A 21,361-nucleotide genomic window follows, 5' to 3' on the forward strand; every position below is an offset into this window, starting at 1 on the left:
GTAGATCAGGCCTTTTCATATTGAGAAGATCTAAATATTAGCTGTCAATGTAATGCAATTGCACACTATTAAAAACAACCACCACTGCAATAAACAAAAGAATACACGTTCCTCATACAGGCCGTTTTAATATAGCTTTTGTATTAGACCTCATTAATTAGCAGATGTAGTTAATTTTTTTTCATTGTCAATGAATTTCTTTGATATGTGCCTAGTTTCAAGCATACATACAAGACATGTAACTAACTGCTCTGTGTCCATGTGTCTGAACTGAGCACGACTAAAGACAAATGAAAAATAGTGTGTATGAGAGAGAGGTCAACATTGACCTAACGGGCTATGGGAGAACGCTGTAGAGCCATCTGTATTCGAGACATGGAGGCAAACTGCTGTCACCTTGACTTCCCCCGCACAAGACGTGGCTGAATAGGAATCATACATTCTTGTACGTTACAAACTAAAATGTTGTTTTTGTGCTCACTTTTTCTTTCCTTTTCTCTCTTCATCACATTTTCTTATGTGCATCCTTATTTATTCCACTTTAAGTAGTTCTTTAACTACTTCAAGTATAAGTAAAGGTACAACAAGGAATTAGAATGTCATCTATAATTATGCCCCCACACTTAATGAAGTCTGCACCACAGTGCACATAAAAATGTGTCTTTGAGCTGTTGTAACACAGAACTCTAATGATGTGCACAGTTTATGTCCTTGTTTGTTGGGGAAAGCAAGCGTTCAGTTAAATGTCAATTTTGATGCAACAGAAATGTGTACTCTGCGTGCCCAGGTTGTCTATGTGAGTGCGTTATGCTGACGGCATTCACAATGGAACCTCCAACGTCGCAACTATCGCTGACAGCTTCTCTACACACTCCACTTTCCACGACACTGACAGCGCCGACATAACACATGCTGTGTGTGTCTGTGTCTTCCTGATCGCTGTCTCTCAATGAGCCTACATTTTAGTGGACTGGTGATGATGATGCGTGGTAAGGAGGAGGTGAATGAGTTGTGATGGTAGTCTGTGTGGGTTTAACAGAACTGCTTTAATATGCTGCTTTTGGTGTTCTCTCAAGCTGATATCACTGCCAGGTGAAAGCTTTAAATATTGACAACTTTTTAAAACACAATGTTTTTTATTCTCTCTCTCTGAGCAAGTCACAAATCTATGAGTGGTATCCAGCCTACACAGAGGCATGTAATCCTTGGAATGAAGGTGGAGCATCAACGCTGTGTGGCCTCGCCTACCATTTGACTACTGCTGTGCTGGTTTATGTTGCATGGACAGACATGTCAGTGATGGCAGCAATAAGTGACTCTCCTGTCTTCTGTCACTTCTTGTCTACTCAGGCGCAGACGTGACCGAGGCCAACAGCTCCGACAGCCGCAGCGAACGCCTTGACTTTTTCCTCAAACAGGAAGAGGCTCTGGCGGCAGAACCGGGCTTCCTGGGTCCCAACGAATCAGAAGAGGCGAGCGGAGGAGGAGGAGGCGGCGGTACGATCTCATCGGTGGCCAACCTGAAGGCGGCACTGATGAGTAAGAACAGCCTGCTGTCACTGCGGGCTGAGTTGATGGGAGATGATAACCCCTTGCTCTTTGAGTATCTGCCCAAAGGAGGACACTCCCTGTCTTGTAAGTCCTTGTTTACTAACACGCACGCACACACACCTTAAATGTACAGTTCATGTACATTGCTTTGAGCGATGAATGAACAATCCATATATCAGCAGAAATGCTATGGACGAATAGTAAACAAAATGGGATGCACTTACGGTTCAAGACACAAAACAAGAAGTACATTTTCAACCTGCAGTACCTGCAGTGAGCAAACTCGTCCAGACGATGACACCATAGCACAAACGGTAACACACATTTTCAGTGTTTCTTTCGTCACAATATGAAAATCATTTGTTGAATACAAAATATGATGGCCGTTAGCGAAAAACAATCCATAATTTGGCTGCCTCGTTTCATAAGCCGCAGGCTTCAAAGCGCTGGAAAAAAAGAGCGGTTTTATAGTCTGGAAAATATGGCAATACAAACTACAGAAGTTTTATTTAGTAATGTAATAATAATGTAAAGCTTTTAGTTTGAAACGCAGACTTCTTTGGTATCTCTTTCTAGCTACTTCTCCGTCAAACACACAATCAGCAGCTTTTTTTTCCAGCCGTTCAAATATTCTTTTAACATTCTTAGCTGACGTTAGACTCATTCTGCTTCAGTTAAGTGCAGACGAGCCGTGGTGCGCTTTGCCAAGTTGGCGACACGCTTGGTCAGGTGTTTGATGATTTACTTCTGTAATTCAATTAATATCATCTGATTTTCATCTCAAAAAACTTTGAAGTTGAACCACTCTTAAGTTGAGGTACCGTTTTAGTACATTTGATCATAACACCCCAAGACATCGTACATTTGTATGTGACCTAACATCAGATGCCATGGTTTTGTTCACTAAAGTGTTACTCTAACAATTCCATCGGACAATATCAGAAACTGAACTGAACCCTAAAACAGGTGCAATAGAAAATATATGTAAATAATGTACACACCACAAACAAAAGTAACAGTTATACCGATTGGTGTCTTAACTCTTCCTGAGTCCTGACAAAACAGCATTGTGAGGTTACATTGAACTTTTTTCACGACTGCATTTCTTCACTGGGAGACTCGAGCAAACAACCATAAATGTACTTCATTGTTTGTTTTAGCAACAATTTTGATAGGCCTGAATGCATCCGTGCGTGCGTGCGTGCGTGCGTGCGTGCGTGCGTGCGTGCGTGTGTGTGTATCCAGTGTTTCCCACAGGTCAGACATCTAACAAATGCCAGCTAAGAATACATTGGTGATGTGGGGGGGGTGACCAAGAAGAACGCGGAGTTGGAATATAATTACAACACTTTATGTACATATTTATATACATATTTACATATTTATATAATATGTAACTACAAGCTCCATTCACAGAAAGAGTCCCATTGCTTTTATGAGCGGTCGAGCGAATCAAAAGCCGAAAAAAATAAAATAAAATAAAATAAATGAATGTGTGGGAAACCCTGGTATGTGTGCGTGTGTTGCTGCCAGTGATGACTTGCTTGTGGTGACTCAGTGCGAGAACATTTTGTTGGAATAACTTGCGCCGTCACGAGAAGATTTTTTTGAAAGTTTCTCCCTGCAGTGAAATGTTTGCCAAGGTGTTAACGACCAACATCAGTTCAAATGCAATGTGTCACTCAAGTGATGAAGATATTTGATCCACGCCGCAACACAACAAAAGTGCCTTTTAAATTGTGCTAAAAACAACGAAAAAACAGGTGGAACAAGATTGAACAATTGACCTGAAATAATCGTAGCAAACAGGTAGGAATAGATATGCTCTATTCAGCTATTAAGTTGTGTTCAGGTCACTGATGCATCATATTTATAGGACCCATAATATCACCAAGTATTCTAATTACCAATTATTTATACAGTTTATCATTTAATTTTATTTTGCATCCAGTGAGGGTGTTAAACTGTTTATTGTTGTGCCGTTTGAATGTGTAAACATTTATGTCTCCTTCAGTGTGGGGAAAAGATGTTTGGGTTTTATTTGCTCACGATTAGATATTTTGTCCTGAGGTGGGCCTGTCAGAAAATTAAAAAAAAGGGTGGGTGTGGGCAACTTTATGCCCCGTCATGCCTACTCAAGTATAAAATGAAAAGCAGAGCCAAGAAATCCATGTTAGTGGTGTGATACCGGCGCTTGCTCGTGCACGTCGTGTGTGTAGGTGTTAAGTGCGAGTGTTTGAGATGTTTCTGTTGAAGGGGATGACGTTCTGTCACAGTCTCCATGAAGACACACGCCTGCACGCACACTACACTCAAATGCATCAGCTTTCATTGCTTAAAAGGAGATTGGGTCAATTCAATTTTGCTCTGTTGGTCATTTTGTTTTTTTGTTTTTTTTTTAATATATGAGTTAGTTTCTTATCGTCAGACAAAATTAGGGTATAATAGAGGAATTTTTTCCTTGTTTAGAACTATCCATCCATCCATTTCCTACCGCTTATTCCCTTTCGGGGTCGCTGGCGCCTATCTCAGATACAATCGGGCGGAAGGCAGGGTACACCCTGGACAAGTCGCCACCTCATCGCAGGGCCAACACAGATAGACAGACAACATTCACACTCACATTCACACACTAGGGCCAATTTAGTGTTGCCAATCAACCTATCCCCAGGTGCATGTCTTTGGAAGTGGGAGGAAGCCGGAGTACCCGGAGGGAACCCACGCATTCACGGGGAGAACATGCAAACTCCACACAGAAAGATCCCGAGCCTGGATTTGAACCCAGGACTGCAGGACCTTCGTATTGTGAGGCAGATGCACTAACCCCTCTGCCACCGTGAAGCCCTGTTTAGAACTACAATTTGTTAAAAGAAAAATAACATACATTTGGTGTGTGTTTGAAAGAAAAGATACACACAAGAGACATTGGGCCCCATTCAGCAATAAGTTCCTAACTTTTCCCCTTATCTTTCTTCCTAAGTGATTTCCTAAGAGGATTCCATTTAAACTCATGACGTGTTTTTAAACGCCCAAATTGTCCTCACCTGCTGTTCTTAAATTGCTGCATGCCAAATGGTTAGCGTGTGCTTGTCTAATAGTTTGCTTATAAACACGCCCTTATTTCCCCAATATGCATATGTAAACGCCCTTAATTGCATAATTTGCATAAGTAAACATACTTAATTCCCCAAATAAGGGCACAATTCTGACGGAAAAGCCGAACATCAAACACATGTAGAAAACACAAACAGATTACAGAAGAGAAATTCGTATTATCCCACGTGGGAATAAATCATGTCAAAATATAAGTTTAAAGGCCTACTGAAACCCACTACTACCGACCACGCAGTCTGATAGTTTATATATCAGTGATGAAATATTAACATTGCAACACATGCCAATACGGCCGGTTTAGTTTACTAAATTGCAATTTTAAATTTCCCGCGAAGTATCCTGTTGCAAACGTCGCGGAATGATGATGCATATGATGACGCGTGCGCGTGACGCCACCGGTTGTAGCGGACATGTTCTTCCAGCACCGATCACGGCTAAAAGTCGTCTGCTTTAATCGCATAATTACACAGTATTGTGGAAATCTGTGTTGCTGAATCTTTTGCAATTTGTTCAATTAACAATGGAGAAGTCAAAGAAGAAAGATGTAGATGGGAAGCGGTGTATTGCAGCTGCCTTTAGCAACAAAAAAAACAGCCGGTGTTTCCTTGTTTACATTCCCGATGGTAAAGCTTTACTATGGAACAGAGCGGTCAAGCGAACATGGTTCCCGACCATATGTCGACCGGCAGGTTTCGGTGAGAAAATTGTGGTAATAAGTTGTCTCTTACCATAGACATGAGCGGAGCTTGCGTCCTCCTGCAGCTGCGGACTCTCTTACCTCCTCCCACCGGAGACACTGGCGGTCACCACACCCGTGGCCACACCCCTCTGACTTTCAGGTACCATATAATCTCACTAAAACACTAGTAACACAATAAGCAGATAAGGGATTTTCCAGAATTATCCTAGTAAATGTGTCTAATAACATCTGAATCGCTCCCACTGCTCTCGCCATTTTTTATTATAATTTATTTTTTCTAGTCCTTCACTCTCCCTTTCGTCATCCACAAATCTTTCATCCTCGGTTAAATTAATGGAGAAATCGTCGCTTTCTCGGTCCAAATCGCTCTCGCTGCAGGTGGCTATGATTGTAAACAATGTGAGGATGTGAGGAGCTCCTCAACCCGTGACATCACGCGCACATCGTCTGCTACTTCCGGTACATCCATCCATCCATCCATTTTCTACCGCTTATTCCCTTTTGGGGTCGCGGGGGGCGCTGGCGCCAAGTCGCCACCTCATCGCAGGGCCAACACAGATAGACAGACAACATTCACACTCACATTCACACACTAGGGCCAATTTAGTGTTGCCAATCAACCTATCCCCAGGTGCATGTTTTTGGAAGTGGGAGGAAGCCGGAGTACCCGGAGGGAACCCAAGCATTCAGGAAGCCAGAGTACCCGGATGGAACCCACGCATTCACGGGGAGAACATACAAACTCCACACAGAAAGATCCCGGTACAGGCAAGGCTTTTTTATTAGCGACCAAAAGTTGCGAACTTTATCGTTGATGTTCTCTACTAAATCCTTTCAGCAAAAATATGGCAATATCGCGAAATGATCAAGTATGACACATAGAATGGACCTGCTATCCCCGTTTAAATAAGAACATCTCATTTCAGTAGGCCTTTAAGAGAGGGGGGCAGCTCTCGGTAGCCCTAAGCGTTCAAATAAATATTTGTCACTTCGGGCAAATAGGTCGACATAGTCGTGAAATATGCGCTCCCTCCCCAGGAAACAATCTGCAGCATCTTGCAGAAGCAGCAAAAGCATTGCAATGTGTGTGTGTGTGAGCGTGCGAGTGCGTGTGCGTGTGTGTCTGACTGCGCAGGCGCGCACGCACACAGTATTTTGAAATGTCTATATATTGCTAATCTTGATATCTGTCTGTCTGTCATTCTGTCTTATCTCTATCTATCTATCTATCTATCTATCTATCTATCTATCTATCTATATGTCTATCTATCTATCTATCTATCTACCTATCTATCTATGATATTCATTTAACATTAGACAATAGAAGTAAGGGAACTTGTCACACTTAAGAACAAATAGGCCACCCTATGAGTGCTCTGGAGTACTCGTAGATTTTGTTCTTACCTACGTACAAATGCCAGCTAAGAATACATTGGTGAATACAAAAATCTCCTTAAAAACTTCGTAAGTGGGGCTAAGAACAAAATTAGTTCTTAAGAACGGTTGCTGAATGGGGCCCAATGTGTGTAGCCTACATAATAAGGGGTTATGGAAATGGCCAACAAGCTCGCCTCCCCCCAGGGTTTGTCCAGTTGTCTAAAGCAGGACATAAAAGAAACAAACACTGTACCTCAGATTACAGGGTGGAGGACAAGTCACCCTGCTGCTCTCTACTTCCTTCACTCCACTTAGCCCTCTTCCCCCTCCTCTTGTTTTCTCCCACCTTGCTTCTCCGTCACCCCCACTTCATATCCTTCCTGGCCCTTTTTCCTTCCTTACTCCCCACCACCTCCTCCTCCCCCATCCATCCACTTCTCCTTCACCCCTCCTTAACACTCGTCCCTCACACTCTTCCTCATTCCCTCCCCTGTTCACTGCCTTTTTACTTCCTCCTTATTTGGCTTGCTCCTGTCTCTTTGCCCCTCCATGGCGGAACATCAGTTCAACATCCTGGGAAAGTATCGATCATGAGCCGGAAAGAGTAAAGAAAGGTCATCTGGTCCAATTTGAGGCAGGCGCCTCAATGTCAGCCCCAAGACTTGACTTTCCCGACAGTATCTGTTTTATATTTGTGCTCCTACTTGCCAACCTTGAGACCTCCGAATTCGGAAGATGGGGGATGGCGGCGGGGTTGAGGTGGTGGGGGGTCGGGGTTGAGGTGGGGGGTCGGGGTTGAGGTGGGCGGGGTTTGGTGGTAGTGGGGGGTGTATATTGTAGCATCCCGAAAAAGTTAGTGCTGCAAGGGGGTCTGGGTATTTGTTCTGTTGTGTTTATGTTGTGTTACGGTGCGGATGTTCTCCCGAAATGTGTTTGTCATTCTTGTTTGGTGTGGGTTCACAGTGTGGCACATATTTGTAAAAGTGTTAAAGTTGTTTATACGGCCACCCTAAGTGTGACGTATATGGCTGTTGACCGAGTATGCCTTGCAATCACTTATGTGTGTATATGAGCCGCATATATTATGCCGTTGGGCAGGCACGCTGTTTGTTTGGAAGAAAAGCGGACGTGACAACATGTTGTAGAGGACGCTAAAGGCAGTGCCTTTAAGGCACGCCCTCAGTATTGTTGTCCGGGTGGAAATCTGGACAAATTCGTGAGAATGGTTGCCCCGGGAGATTTTCGGGAGGGGCAATGAAATTCGGGAGTCTCCTGGGAAAATTAGGAGGGTTGGCAAGTATGTTTGTGCTTCTTTGTATAAATATACAGTGGAACCTCGATTTCCGAACGCCTTTTTGGTTTACAAACTTTTAAATCGCACCAAATGCGCCGCTGTGTGCGAACCATGTCTCGGCGTACGAACACATTATTTATTCATTCATTTATTTTGCCTGCCCTTTTAAGCCATCCAGGGCTGCCATTTTGATGACATCTCTTCCTGTACACACGGGCACAGGCCTTTTTGAAGAGGTGGGGCCATCTACGTCACAGTGGCCTTGTGGCTAGAGTCTCCGCCCTAAAATCGGTAGGTTGTGAGTCATACCAAAGACTATAAAAATTACCTCCCTGCTTGGCACTCAGCATCAAGAGTTGGAATTGGGGGTTGAATCACCAAAAATGATTCCCGGGTGCAGCCACCGCTGCTGCTCACTGCTCCCCTCACCTCCCAGGGGGTGAGGGTGATGGGTCAAATCCAGAGGATAATCTTACCACACCTAGTGTGTGTGTAACAATCATTGGTACTTTAACTTACTTTAACATTCTGTTTACACACCTGTTTACACACGGAAGCAGCACTTCTGACGCGTTTACTTTCACAATTGTCTTACCAGAGCTGTGTCAGCCTGTCTTAGAGATCACTTTGTGTGATCAGAAATGCTTTAATTGTGTCCAAACTCTCACAGGATTGCTACACAACCGCTTTGAGGTAGCATTTTTGCAAGTTAGCCTCCGGCTTGCGGGACTTTTGGTTTCAGGATTTTATCAGAGAAGGGGGCTTTGTCCTGCAGAAAGTCTTTAATTGTGATGAGACCAGAAAAAGATGCCACAGCGGACCTTTTGTCACAGCGAAGGAGAAGGCACTACCGGGACTCAAGCTGATGAAGGATCGTCGCCTCACATGCCTAGTTTGCACTAACGCAAGCGGTGACTATGTGGAGCCACTGCTCGTTTATCTTTTTGAAACTCCCAAAGAGTTCAACAATGCCACAAATGGAACAAAGGATTTTCCTTTATCTGTGTTTATTGTAGCAACATGGTGGTTAACGTTTTGGAGCGCACCAACATGACTTGTGTATGTGTGTGCGTGTAGACATTTAAGCTTGCTGTAACATTGTTGTGTTGTTTGGATAAAAAAGAGATTGCTGAACCATTACCCTCTTGTTATTTTGGTTTGATATACATATAGTACCTATACACAAACTGTCTTCAAAATGTGCAGGTTTTTTTTTTTTTTTTTAGTAAAATAGGGACTTTTGTTAAGGCTTCAACCAATTATTCATTTTTACATTCTTATAGGGTGTTTTGCTTTACTTTACAAACTATTTTGTTTACAAACCACGTTAAAGAACCATTTAAGTTCTTAAATCGAGGCATCACTGTACACTGTATTCTGTAGTGGCCATGAACCCAACTGCAGAGGGGACCAGGCATCTATTTGGGGTAATTGATAGCTGTAACAATAAGAGCTGTCAAAGCAAAGTTATCGCTTTAACAAATGCGATCAATCACAGAAAATTATCGAGTGATTCATGTATAAATGCAGATTAATCACACAATTAGTTTTGACTGCAATGCTCCTTTACCTTAACTGTGGATGGTTACTTGAAAGGCCTAGCAGGTTTTTATACAGTCAGTGATCAGGTCATTGCATATGTCAGTGCAAAGGTGGTGTGCTCACTGACAAATATGATAATAAAAAAAAATGTAAACTGTACTTTAGGTCAAACAGTTAACAAGTGTTGAGCAAATGAATGACGTGCATTCAAGTAAACTATATATATATATATATATATATATATATATATATATATATACATATATATATATATATATACATATATATATATAACATTTCTGTAGGGCATTATGAGAATGAAATTGCATTTGTGTCAAAATATTGAGGTCGTTCTTTGTTTTTGTTTTTAGATTAATTGAAATTATACAAGAAAATAATTCAGTAATTCAGTCAAAATTAAAAAGTGTGAGTAAACTGATTTTAAAAATGTTTAAAATTTTCCAGAACAAATATATATCAAGGAATGTGGTGTTTAAAATGACTGGGTTTTATTAAGATAATTAAGGTGGAAGGCAGTAAAATTCTACAAACTAGTTGACTGGTGTTATTGTTAAAACACTTTGGTTAGTGCTGATGTTTTGGTTAGCAGTTAACTCTTTAATGGCCATTGCAGTTTGTTTGGAGAAACCTGCTACATTAATTGGCTCGAAACCATCTTTTTAAAACAGATATAACCACCTTAATTAGATTAGGTTTGCCTTTTTCAAAATGGGATTTACATAATGCACATAAGGAAGTGAGCTAATGCTAGAAAATTGTGACTGAATGTTCACATTGGATGAAAACCATAGACATAGAAACAGGGGAAGATGAGGGGACGCATTTGTGTAACCTAAAAATTATACAAAGAAGGAGACAAATATTTGGTTTTGAAAGCTTTAACTCATGTGTTTTCATTTTGAAAGCACAACACAGCGTGGTGACTCGCCCTTTCACTCACTGGCTCTGACTCTTGGAGCGTTGTGGAAGAAAGGACACATGCAGCAGGCGATCTGCAAAACAATGTATAGGGAACTTCACCACGCATTACTTTTTACAACATCTCATCATTTGTTACTGGGATGGTCGCTGGTTATGTAATTGCGAACTTTGGCAGAGACAATACTAGCTAAAATATTTTGTCGTCCCATTGAAATTAATGATTGAATGCATGCTATAAAGTGACAGCACACTGAGTTGTCAGTGAGGCACAAAGTTTGTGTATTAAATATGAGACGTGACACTCCTATTTATTTTTGTTGGCCAAACTGTTGCTCTGACAGAACTGTTGTTATAATAAAGCTAATTTATTAGACTTTATCTTCATTGGCCAAACTGCCTTCTGTTTTAAAATGGCTTAAAAAAAAGTGAACATTTATTAATATTAATTTCACATCCGATAGTTGTCACGTTAGAAAATAAACATTTTGGAAATGTTTTGCGCTGTTGTTAACTAATGACATATTCTGCCAAAGTGGAAATGAGTGAGAAAACCTCCACAAGCAACATTGTTGAGCATAATTTGTACGTAGCAATTAGTAACGTGAGAATGGGATGTCCATATACAATAATGTAGACAACATGATTGACATGTCATATATTTAAATATTCCATTGCATTGAGGCACAATTTTATTTAAATATTCAAAGCAATCCCAGTAGCTGTTTTTTGTTAATGTTTTGGGATTACCATAATCAGAAAAAACATTATTTAGCACAGATTAAACATTACAGAAAACAGGCCAGTGTGGAAATGATGGTACTGTATCTGTTTGAGACGAGAGCTTCTCCCACTGAACAAGCTGAAATGACCTCAAACGCCCCCTAGCATTTCGCTGGCATTTGGCCAATTTTGTGCATTGGAAAGTAACTCAATGTTTTGATGGTGGGTGAAACCAATACATTGGAGTGGTGCTTAATAATAAGAGATACTGTACACTAAACGGAGTATATATTATTTCATATTTTACATTTGCTACTGATCGGACCCTCACCTTGTTGGAAAATCGTGTACGGATTTGTTGTCTTCTGAAAGGGATAGTGAAAACGTTTCCAAGCATGTGATAGATCAACAATACAGTGGAGACAGTCTGTTTGTCAGTCAGCATCTTGAATCCAATTAGGATCAGTGGGATTTGACCCCTGTCACCCATTTTATATGTTAGAGAATTGAAGCCAGACAGTGGATTTGGCCGGACCACCCCCTGTGCACCTCCCCACAATGGTGCTGTGTACAGTTTGTGCAGAACATCCAATTAACGGCACAGATCATACTGACATTAGTGTCTCATTCTCATTGCGGCACGTCTTATTTAGGAATTAAAACTGGCTTCACAGATAAATGGGTTATACTTGTTTTGCGCTTTTCTACCTTCAAAGTACTCAAAGTGCTTTGACACTATTTACACATTCACACACTGATGGCGGGAGCTGCTATTCAGGAGCAAGGGTGAAGTGTCTTGCTCAAGGACACAATGGATGTGACTAGGATGACAGAAGCTGGGGATCAAACCAGGAACCCTCAGGTTGCTAGTGCGGCCGCTTTACCATCCGAGCCACGCCGTTCCCTTTGCATGGAAAAAAAAAAAATCTTTTAAGACAATGTTTAGCATTTGGTCAATCATTTTACATACAGTCGTGGTCAAAAGTTTACATACACTTGTAAAGAACATAATTTCATGGCTATGTCTTGAGTTTCCAATAATTTCTACAACTCTTAATTTTTGTAATAGAGTGATTTGGGCACATACTTGTTTGTCACAAAAAATATTCATGAAGTTTGGTTCTTTTATGAATTTATTATGGTTCTACTGAAAATGTGACCAAACCTGCTGGGTCAAAAGTATACATACAGCAACATACATGATCAATTTTGCTGATGTAGAAAAGTTACAATCAAATCAAATTAGCTTCATGGCATGGCCTCTTATCTTCATGTGAGTGATTATGATTGACGACACCTGTTGACTTCTCTGAGCCCGTTTGGATAGGGCTCATGTGATGCAGTCATGCAGTCATTGGACTCGGTTACAAACGCAACAATGTGAAAGTCAAAGGAACTCAGCACAGATGTAAAAAAACAAATCGTTGACTTGAACAAGTCAGGAAAGTCACTTGGAACCATTTCAAAGCAGCTTGAGGTCCGAAGAGCAACTGTGCAGACAAATGTTTGTAAGTATGAAGTGCATGGCACAGTTTTGTCACTGCAACAATCAGCAAGAAAAGGCAAGCTATCACCTGCTGCTGAGAACGAAAATTGGTCAGGACGATCAAGAGTCAACCGAAAACCACCAAAAAGCAGGTCTGCAATGGAAGCTGCTGGAACACAGGTGTCAGTGTCCAGAGCCAAGCTTGTTTTGCATTGACATGGACTGAGAGGCTGCCATGCAAGAAGGAAGCCCTTGCTCCAGAAGCGACACCTTAAGACTCATATGAAGTTTGCTGCTGATCACATGGACAAAAAAGAGCTTGTGGAGGAAGGTTCTGTAGTCAGATGAAACAAAAATTGAGCTGTTTGGCGACAATACCCAGCAATATGTTTGGAGGAGAAAAGGTGAGGCATTTTATCCCCATAGTACCAATAATACTACCACCATGTTGGTGGTAGTATTATGCTCGGGGCCTGTTTTGCTGCCAATGGAACTGGTGCGTTACAGAGAGTAAATGGAACAATGAAAAAGGAAAATTACCCTCAAATTCTTCAGGACAACTTAAAATCATCAGCTCAGAGGTTGGGTCTTGGATGCAGTTGGGTGTTCCAAAAGGACAAACACCCCAAACACACTTCAAAAGTGTTAAAGGAATGACTAAATCAGGCTAGAATCAAGGTTTTAGAATGGCCTTCCCAAAGTCCTGACTTAAACCCCATTGAGAACATGTGGACAATGCTGGATTTTGATTGATTGATTGAGACTTGTATAAGTAGATTGCACAGTACAGTACATATTCTGTACAATTGACCACTAAATGGTAACACCCGAATAAGTTTTTTAACTTGTTTAAGTCGGGGTCCACGTTAATCAATTCATGGTATAAATACAAAAGTAAATACTATCAACATAATACAGTCATCACACAAGTTAATCATCAGAGTATATACATTGAAATATTTACATTATTTACAATTAGGGGGGTGGGATATGGAGGTGGTTGGACCCGGGGTGTTAGGTTTGGTTGATTTTAGCACTTCAGTCATCAGCAATTATTATATCATCTGAAAAATGGACATTGAAACAGTGTAGGTGTGACTTTGTAGGATATGTACAGCGAGCAGTGAACATAGTGAGTTTAGAAAGCATAAGAACAATTACATACATATGATTATTTATATTTGATTAATTACAACCCTTTATGAAGAAGAAACATCATGGACCCAGATTTCCCTCGCCCGGACGCGGGTCACCGGGGCCCCCCTCTGGAGCCAGGCCCGGAGGTGGGGCACGATGGCGAGCGCCTGGTGGCCGGGCCTGTTCCCATGGGGCCCGGGCGGGCACAGCCCGAAGAGGCAACGTGGGTACCCCCTCCAATGGGCTCACCACCCATAGCAGGGGCCATAGAGGTCGGGTGCATTGTGAGCTGGGTGACAGCCGAAGGCAGGGCACTTGGCTGTCCGATCCTCGGCTACAGAAGCTAGCTCTTGGGACGTGGAACGTCACGTCACTGGGGGGGAAAGAGCATGAGCTAGTGCGCGAAGTCGAGAAAGTCCGGCTGGATATAGTCGGACTCACTTCGACGCACAGCAAGGGCTCTGGAACCACTTCTCTCGAGAGGGATTGGACCCTCTTCCACTCTGGCGTTGCCGGCAGTGAGAGGCGACGGGCTGGGGTGGCAATTCTTGTTTCCCCCCGGCTCAAAGCCTGTACGTTGGAGTTCAACCCGTTGGACGAAAGGGTAGCCTCCCTCCGCCTTCGGGTGGGGGGACGGGTCCTGACTGTTGTTTGTGCTTATGCACCAAACAGCAGTTCAGAGTACCCACCCTTTTTGGGAACGCTCGAGGGAGTACTGGAAAGTGCTCCCCCGGGTGATTCCCTTGTCCTACTGGGAGACTTCAACGCTCACGTTGGCAACGACAGTGAAACCTGGAGAGGCGTGATTGGGAAGAATGGCCGCCCGGATCTGAACCCGAGTGGTGTTTTGTTATTGGACTTTTGTGCTCGTCACAGTTTGTCCATAACAAACACCATGTTCAAACATAAGGGTGTCCATATGTGCACTTGGCACCAGGACACCCTAGGCCGCAGTTCCATGATCGACTTTGTAGTTGTGTCATCGGATTTGCGGCCTCATGTTATGGACACTCGGGTGAAGAGAGGGGCGGAGCTTTCTACCGATCACCACCTGGTGGTGAGTTGGCTGCGATGGTGGGGGAGGATGCCGGACAGACCTGGGAGGCCCAAACGCATTGTGAGGGTCTGCTGGGAACGTCTGGCAGAGTCTCCTGTCAGACAAAGTTTCAATTCCCACCTCCGGAAGAACTTTGAACATGTCACGAGGGAGGTGCTGGACATTGAGTCCGAGTGGACCATGTTCCGCACCTCTATTGTCGAGGCGGCAGATCGGAGCTGTGGCCGCAAGGTAGTTGGTGCCTGTCGGGGCGGCAATCCTAAAACCCCTTGGTGGACACCAGCGGTGAGGGATGCCGTCAAGCTGAAGAAGGAGTCCTATCGGGTCCTTTTGGCTCATAGGACTCCGGAGGCAGTGGACAGGTACCGACAGGCCAAGCGGTGTGCAGCTTCAGCTGTCGCGGAGGCAAAAACTCGGACATGGGAAGAGTTCGGGGAAGCCATGGAAAACGACTTCCGGACGGCTTCGAAGCGATTCTGGACCACCGTCCGCCGCCTCAGGAAGGGGAAGCAGTGCATTATCAACACCGTGTATGGTGCGGATGGTGTTCTGCTGACCTCGACTGCGGATGTTGTGGATAGGTGGAAGGAATACTTCGAAGACCTCCTCAATCCCACCAACACGTCTTCCTATGAGGAAGCAGTGCCTGGGGAATCTGTGGTGGTCTCTCCTATTTCTGGGGCTGAGGTCGCTGAGGTAGTTAAAAAGCTCCTCGGTGGCAAGGCCCCAGGGGTGGACGAGATCCGCCCGGAGTTCCTTAAGGCTCTGGATGCTGTGGGGCTGTCTTGGTTGACAAGACTGCAGCATCGCGTGGACATCGGGGGCGGTACCTCTGGATTGGCAGACCGGGGTGGTGGTTCCTCTCTTTAAGAAGGGGGACCGGAGGGTGTGTTCCAACTATCGTGGGATCACACTCCTCAGCCTTCCCGGTAAGGTTTATTCAGGTGTACTGGAGAGGAGGCTACGTCGGATAGTCGAACCTCGGATTCAGGAGGAACAGTGTGGTTTTCGTCCTGGTCGTGGAACTGTGGACCAGCTCTATACTCTCGGCAGGGTTCTTGAGGGTGCATGGGAGTTTGCCCAACCAGTCTACATGTGCTTTGTGGACTTGGAGAAGGCATTCGACCGTGTCCCTCGGGAAGTTCTGTGGGGAGTGCTCAGAGAGTATGGGGTATCGGACTGTCTTATTGTGGCGGTCCGTTCCCTGTACGATCAGTGCCAGAGCTTGGTCCGCATTGCCGGCAGTAAGTCGAACACATTTCCAGTGAGGGTTGGACTCCGCCAAGGCTGTCCTTTGTCACCGATTCTGTTCATAACTTTTATGGACAGAATTTCTAGGCGCAGTCAAGGCGTTGAGGGGTTCCGGTTTGGTAACCGCAGGATTAGGTCTCTGCTTTTTGCAGATGATGTGGTCCTGATGGCTTCATCTGACCGGGATCTTCAGCTCTCGCTGGATCGTTTCGCAGCCGAGTGTGAAGCGACCGGAATGAGAATCAGCACCTCCAAGTCCGAGTCCATGGTTCTCGCCCGGAAAAGGGTGGAGTGCCATCTCCGGGTTGGGGAGGAGACCCTGCCCCAAGTGGAGGAGTTCAAGTACCTAGGAGTCTTGTTCACGAGTGAGGGAAGAGTGGATCGTGAGATCGACAGGTGGATCGGTGCGGCGTCTTCAGTAATGCGGACGTTGTACCGGTCCGTTGTGGTGAAGAAGGAGCTGAGCCGGAAGGTAAAGCTCTCAATTTACCGGTCGATCTACGTTCCCATCCTCACCTATGGTCATGAGCTTTGGGTCATGACCGAAAGGATAAGATCACGGGTACAAGCGGCCGAAATGAGTTTCCTCCGCCGTGTGGCGGGGCTCTCCCTTAGAGATATGGTGAGAAGCTCTGCCATCCGGGAGGAACTCAAAGTAAAGCCGCTGCTCCTTCACATCGAGAGGAGCCAGATGAGGTGGTTCGGGCATCTGGTCAGGATGCCACCCGAACGCCTCCCTAGGGAGGTGTTTAGGGCACGTCCAACCGGTAGGAGGCCACGGGGAAGACCCAGGACACGTTGGGAAGACTATGTCTCCCGGCTGGCCTGGGAACGCCTCGGGATCCCCCGGGAAGAGCTAGACGAAGTGGCTGGGGAGAGGGAAGTCTGGGTTTCCCTGCTTAGGCTGTTGCCCCCGCGACCCGACCTCGGATAAGCGGAAGATGATGGATGGATGGGATGGATAATTACAACCCGGGGAGGGGGGATGTGGTGGGGGTAGGGTGTTAGTCTAGGGTTGTAGTTGCCTGGAGGTGTTCTTGTGAACAAAAAAGTCCATGTCAGAAAACCAACAAATTTAGCTGAACTGCGCCAATTTTGTCAAGAGGAGTGGTCAAAAATTCAACCAGAAGCTTGCCAGAAACTACCAAAAGTGCCTTATTGAAGTGAAACTTGCCAAGGGACATGTAACCAAATATTAACATTGCTGTATCTATACTTTTGACCCAGCATATTTGGTCACGTTTTCAGTAGACCTATAATAAATTCATTAAAGACGCAAACTTCATGAATGTTTTTTGTGACCGACAACTATGTGCTCCAATCACTTTGCCACAAAAAATAAGAGTTGTAGAAATTATTGGAAACTCAAGACAGCCATGACATTATATTCTTTACAGGTGTATGTACACTTTTGACCACGACTGTAGATTGAATGTATGTGTCATTATATGTTTTGGGCCTGTAAAAGACCCTTAGCGTCCAGATGACTGAACTATCGCTATGAAGTTCTCCATGTATTTTTTGCCCCTGAAAAGAAATCTGTTAGCTATTTCCCATAGTGAAGTGAATTATAATTATATAGCGCTTTTCTCTAGTGACTCAAAGCGCTTTACATAGTGAAACCCATTATCTAAGTTCCATTTATACCAGTGTGGGTGGCACTGGGAGTAGGTGGGTGAAGTGTCTTGCCCAAGGACACAACAGCTGTGACTAGGATGCCAGAAGCAGGGATTGAACCTAGAACCCTCAAGTTGCTGACACGGCTGCTCTACCAACCGAGCTACACGCCCCATAATACCCATTAGTTTTTTAGTAATGGGTGGATACCTAACTGTACTCGGAACCAGTGTTAATTTTGTTGAATAATATTTTCAGTCTTAGTCATTGCCAACAATCTATTTTCCCCTGATGAAAATAAGACGATAAAAAATCAAAACAAATGCACGTGGACTAAGACGTGAATAGAATAGAAATGAAATGAAAATGTTGACAGAAACAAAACCCAGTCATATTTAATTTTGTCTTGTAGATAGGAAAAGTTGGGAATATATCCAATCACAGCTCTTTAACAGCATACTTATGAGAAAGGAGCCGGGAATTAGTTACAAAGGAGTGCCATCCAGATGCTTTTCTTTGTGAGGTAAGGAAGTTTAATTTCTCACCACCAAAACCAAAAGGTATAAATTGAACACGTTGCACATCGTAATATGTGTAAACCTTGGGGTATACCTTACGCTTACATCACACACACCACAACAAGAGGAAGTGGATCCAGCGTTTTCTATTTATTTATTTGAAGTGGACATTTATTAACAAATGAAAGACCCCCCAATATGCGTATTTGCTGCTTGGCAAACATATTTCTGCACTAAAATAACATGATTCGGGAGGAAGATGCTACCAAAACACGTATTAAGCAATAAAATATTGCCTCCGGACTGCTGTAAATGACATCAATAGGCTAATGCAGGACGTCCAAATTTTGTAGCTAAAAGTGAGTGTTCCAAAATGTGCTGAAACTGGTTGGAAATCAGCCTTAAATCACTACTATGTCTAATTTGGGGGGAATTTTACCTGTAAACATAATTTTAGGTCCATAACTATGAAATAGGCGCCATTTTTGTCAGCAATCAAGGCACCCTTAATTATAGAGAAAGTCATTAAAACTCTTGAGTTAGAAAATATTTAAGAGTCAGGATATGTCTCCAATTGTTAGATTCCTCAAATAATTCCCAATTAATTTCAGTCCTCCCAAGCTTGTAGACAATTTTGTGCCAATATTTGCCATACATTGCATAAAATTGTATTGTTTCCTTCTATTCACTCACCTTCCACTATATTGTACACCAAATGCACACTATTGATGTCATACAATACAAATGGTGCTCGGTTGTTTTTAACTTTTATTTTTTGTAAAGATCTTGTCATGGATCACATTAGCTTGTGCACATGTACCTAATGAATTGGCCGTGTGTGTATCGTTAATATTGCTCCTCACAAACTCTTTCCTTGGCTGTGACCTCCTTCCTCTCTGTGTTGCGCCTCCTGTTGCCGCCATAGGTGGGCTAGAGAATGGGAGTTCCAAGTAAGTGGGAGTGTCGGGTGCGGTTGTTCAGCATTCCAGGAATCCGTCCACGGTCAAGCTTCAGCGTGGTACGATTCTGTCCATTGTGTAGAGGAGGGCAATGAACGTCTCAGCCACTGCATAACTGCTGCCCACGTGGGCACATATTCCTGCACACTCACAATTCACAGTGCAGTGCAGTCCGCGCTAATGAATAGAAACACAGAGTAAAGGCTGAGCAGGAAATGTGAGAATATTTAAAGGAAGGTCTGCGATTTTCTTTTAATTCTTTGAGTGTGAACTTGCTGCTGGTAAACATTCTCCCTAGTGGATGTCCTTTTGCCCTGCGAGCAGCGAAAGTCTTCTCTTGAGCTGCAAGATGGCATGTCTCCAAAACAATCTCCCTCCATGCTACAGAGGATCCTCAAGCCCTCTCTGTATATGCATTTTTACTCACCCACAAAGCTCAAGCACACTATTGCAAAGCACACACACTCATATGCGTAGACACACACACACACACACGTGCGTGCACACTTTGCCATCTTGTGTGCATGCATGTGGGTGGAAGGAGAAGGAGAGCAGAGGAGCAAATGGAAAAGAGAGAGAAGAGAAGCCCTTTCCCCTTGGCTGCTTGGTGGAAAGTGAAACTTCAGAATTGTTCTTCCTCCCCCTCTCCATGGTGTTTGATAGTGCAGCACTGGCAGCCTCTTTGCCCCCCTCCCCCTCCCACCACCACCACCCCTCACACCCCTCCTGCCCACTCTCTCCCGTTATGTTCTGGTGGCCAGCTGCTAGCAGAGTATGCAGTTGTACGTGAGTGGGTGGGTGAGACTCGTTTCCTGTGCTCCTCAGGGCTCCGCTCCAACAACTACCGCAGCACACTCCGGCCAGGGGCCACAGGGGCCACTATTCATAACAAACACAGGGCTGGATCCTCTCCTCCTCCTCCTGCTCTTCTTCCTTCTCATCTTCCACCAACACCTCTACCGTTACCGCCATCATCAACATCATCCTTGCGTCCACCCACTCCACTGTACCCCACTGAGCCCCGCCCCTTGGAGGCCCCTGGTTTGCGGACAGGAGCATTCCGGTTGCACTCGGACACCCTAGACATGGAAGTGGAAGAGGCCCCTGAGGGCCCGGCGCTCTCCACCTTGCCCGAGGTAAGCAAAAGGAGTCCTGGCTCCACTCCAGAGGCAGAGGCTGTCCTCTGGGTACCACTCCTCCACTTGGATCAAACTTTGATTCTTGCGAGTGAAGGAGAGCATCCGGGGGACTGCCTCACCGTGTCTGCAGGGGGATGAGTGACGATGGAGTAGAAAGTGACCTGTGACCTGTGAAGGCAGACAAGCATGTTGTAATCAAGACACTTTCTACACACAATCCTCCCTCAATCCCCTCATAAGGGTCGTTCACACCTTGCCGCTTACATAAGGTATTCATGGCGGCTCGGCATTTCGCCTTTCCAAAAAATGTAACATTTTTATTGGCGGTTCGAAATGGACCATGTTCAAAACGCCTTTTGCCGTGTAAAGAACAACACCATAAGTTTGGTTATATCAACACAGACAAAATCTGACAGTCATCACAATGTCAAGACTGTAACTACACTGACGTAGCGGAGTTAAACACGGAAGCATCACTCTTTATCAAAGAGCTACACTGATGCACAGTAGATGGTGGAAGCCTCCCTCATCTTTTGGGGAGACTCGTGGTTCTACCGCCCCAATCTGCATCTGCACCGTGTTTCAAACGCTGGGACATGGTTCATGTGTGAACGGCCCTTTAATGTCTTTTTCTGTTTGGAATTTGTCTGTTTACTTTTGCTTTCTTTCCAGATTTCTAATTCGTTATCCATTTCTTTTTTTTCATATCACCTTTTCATATAGCTAGGCCCTAAGCTCTAATGTGGCTACAGCGACAGTCAGTCAGCGTGTGCTAGCAAATAGGTGGCATCAATATTAAAAGACAATGAAAGGTTTGCTCCTGCAGCCCAATAAATTGTTCTCTTCAGTGTCCGTGTGGGCGTGAGTGAGTATGACTGTGTGGTGTGGCCAACTGTGATTCCTGTGCCAGTCTGTGCGTTTGGGTAAGTCAATCTTTAGGAGGAGTATTTGATTCTT

At 44.2% G+C, this 21,361-nt stretch overlaps 1 protein-coding gene across 3 annotated transcripts in view; it reads left to right on the plus strand.

The window, feature by feature from the left end:
* zbtb46 (zinc finger and BTB domain containing 46) overlaps nt 1–21,361 on the plus strand; it is a 136,221-nt gene that overhangs the window by 99,875 nt on the left and 14,985 nt on the right. For 2 of the 3 annotated variants that reach the window (XM_061904144.1, XM_061904142.1), the window contains exons 4-5: nt 1,351–1,635; nt 20,091–20,401. In XM_061904144.1, coding sequence (XP_061760128.1) covers nt 1,351–1,635; nt 20,091–20,401 — 596 coding nt within the window. The remainder of the gene's footprint in view (nt 1–1,350; nt 1,636–20,090; nt 20,402–21,361) is intronic. The other variant, XM_061904143.1, reaches the window with a different exon arrangement.

This window comes from Nerophis ophidion, linkage group LG06 (genome assembly GCF_033978795.1).
Source record: "Nerophis ophidion isolate RoL-2023_Sa linkage group LG06, RoL_Noph_v1.0, whole genome shotgun sequence".
Classification (NCBI taxonomy): domain Eukaryota; kingdom Metazoa; phylum Chordata; class Actinopteri; order Syngnathiformes; family Syngnathidae; genus Nerophis; species Nerophis ophidion.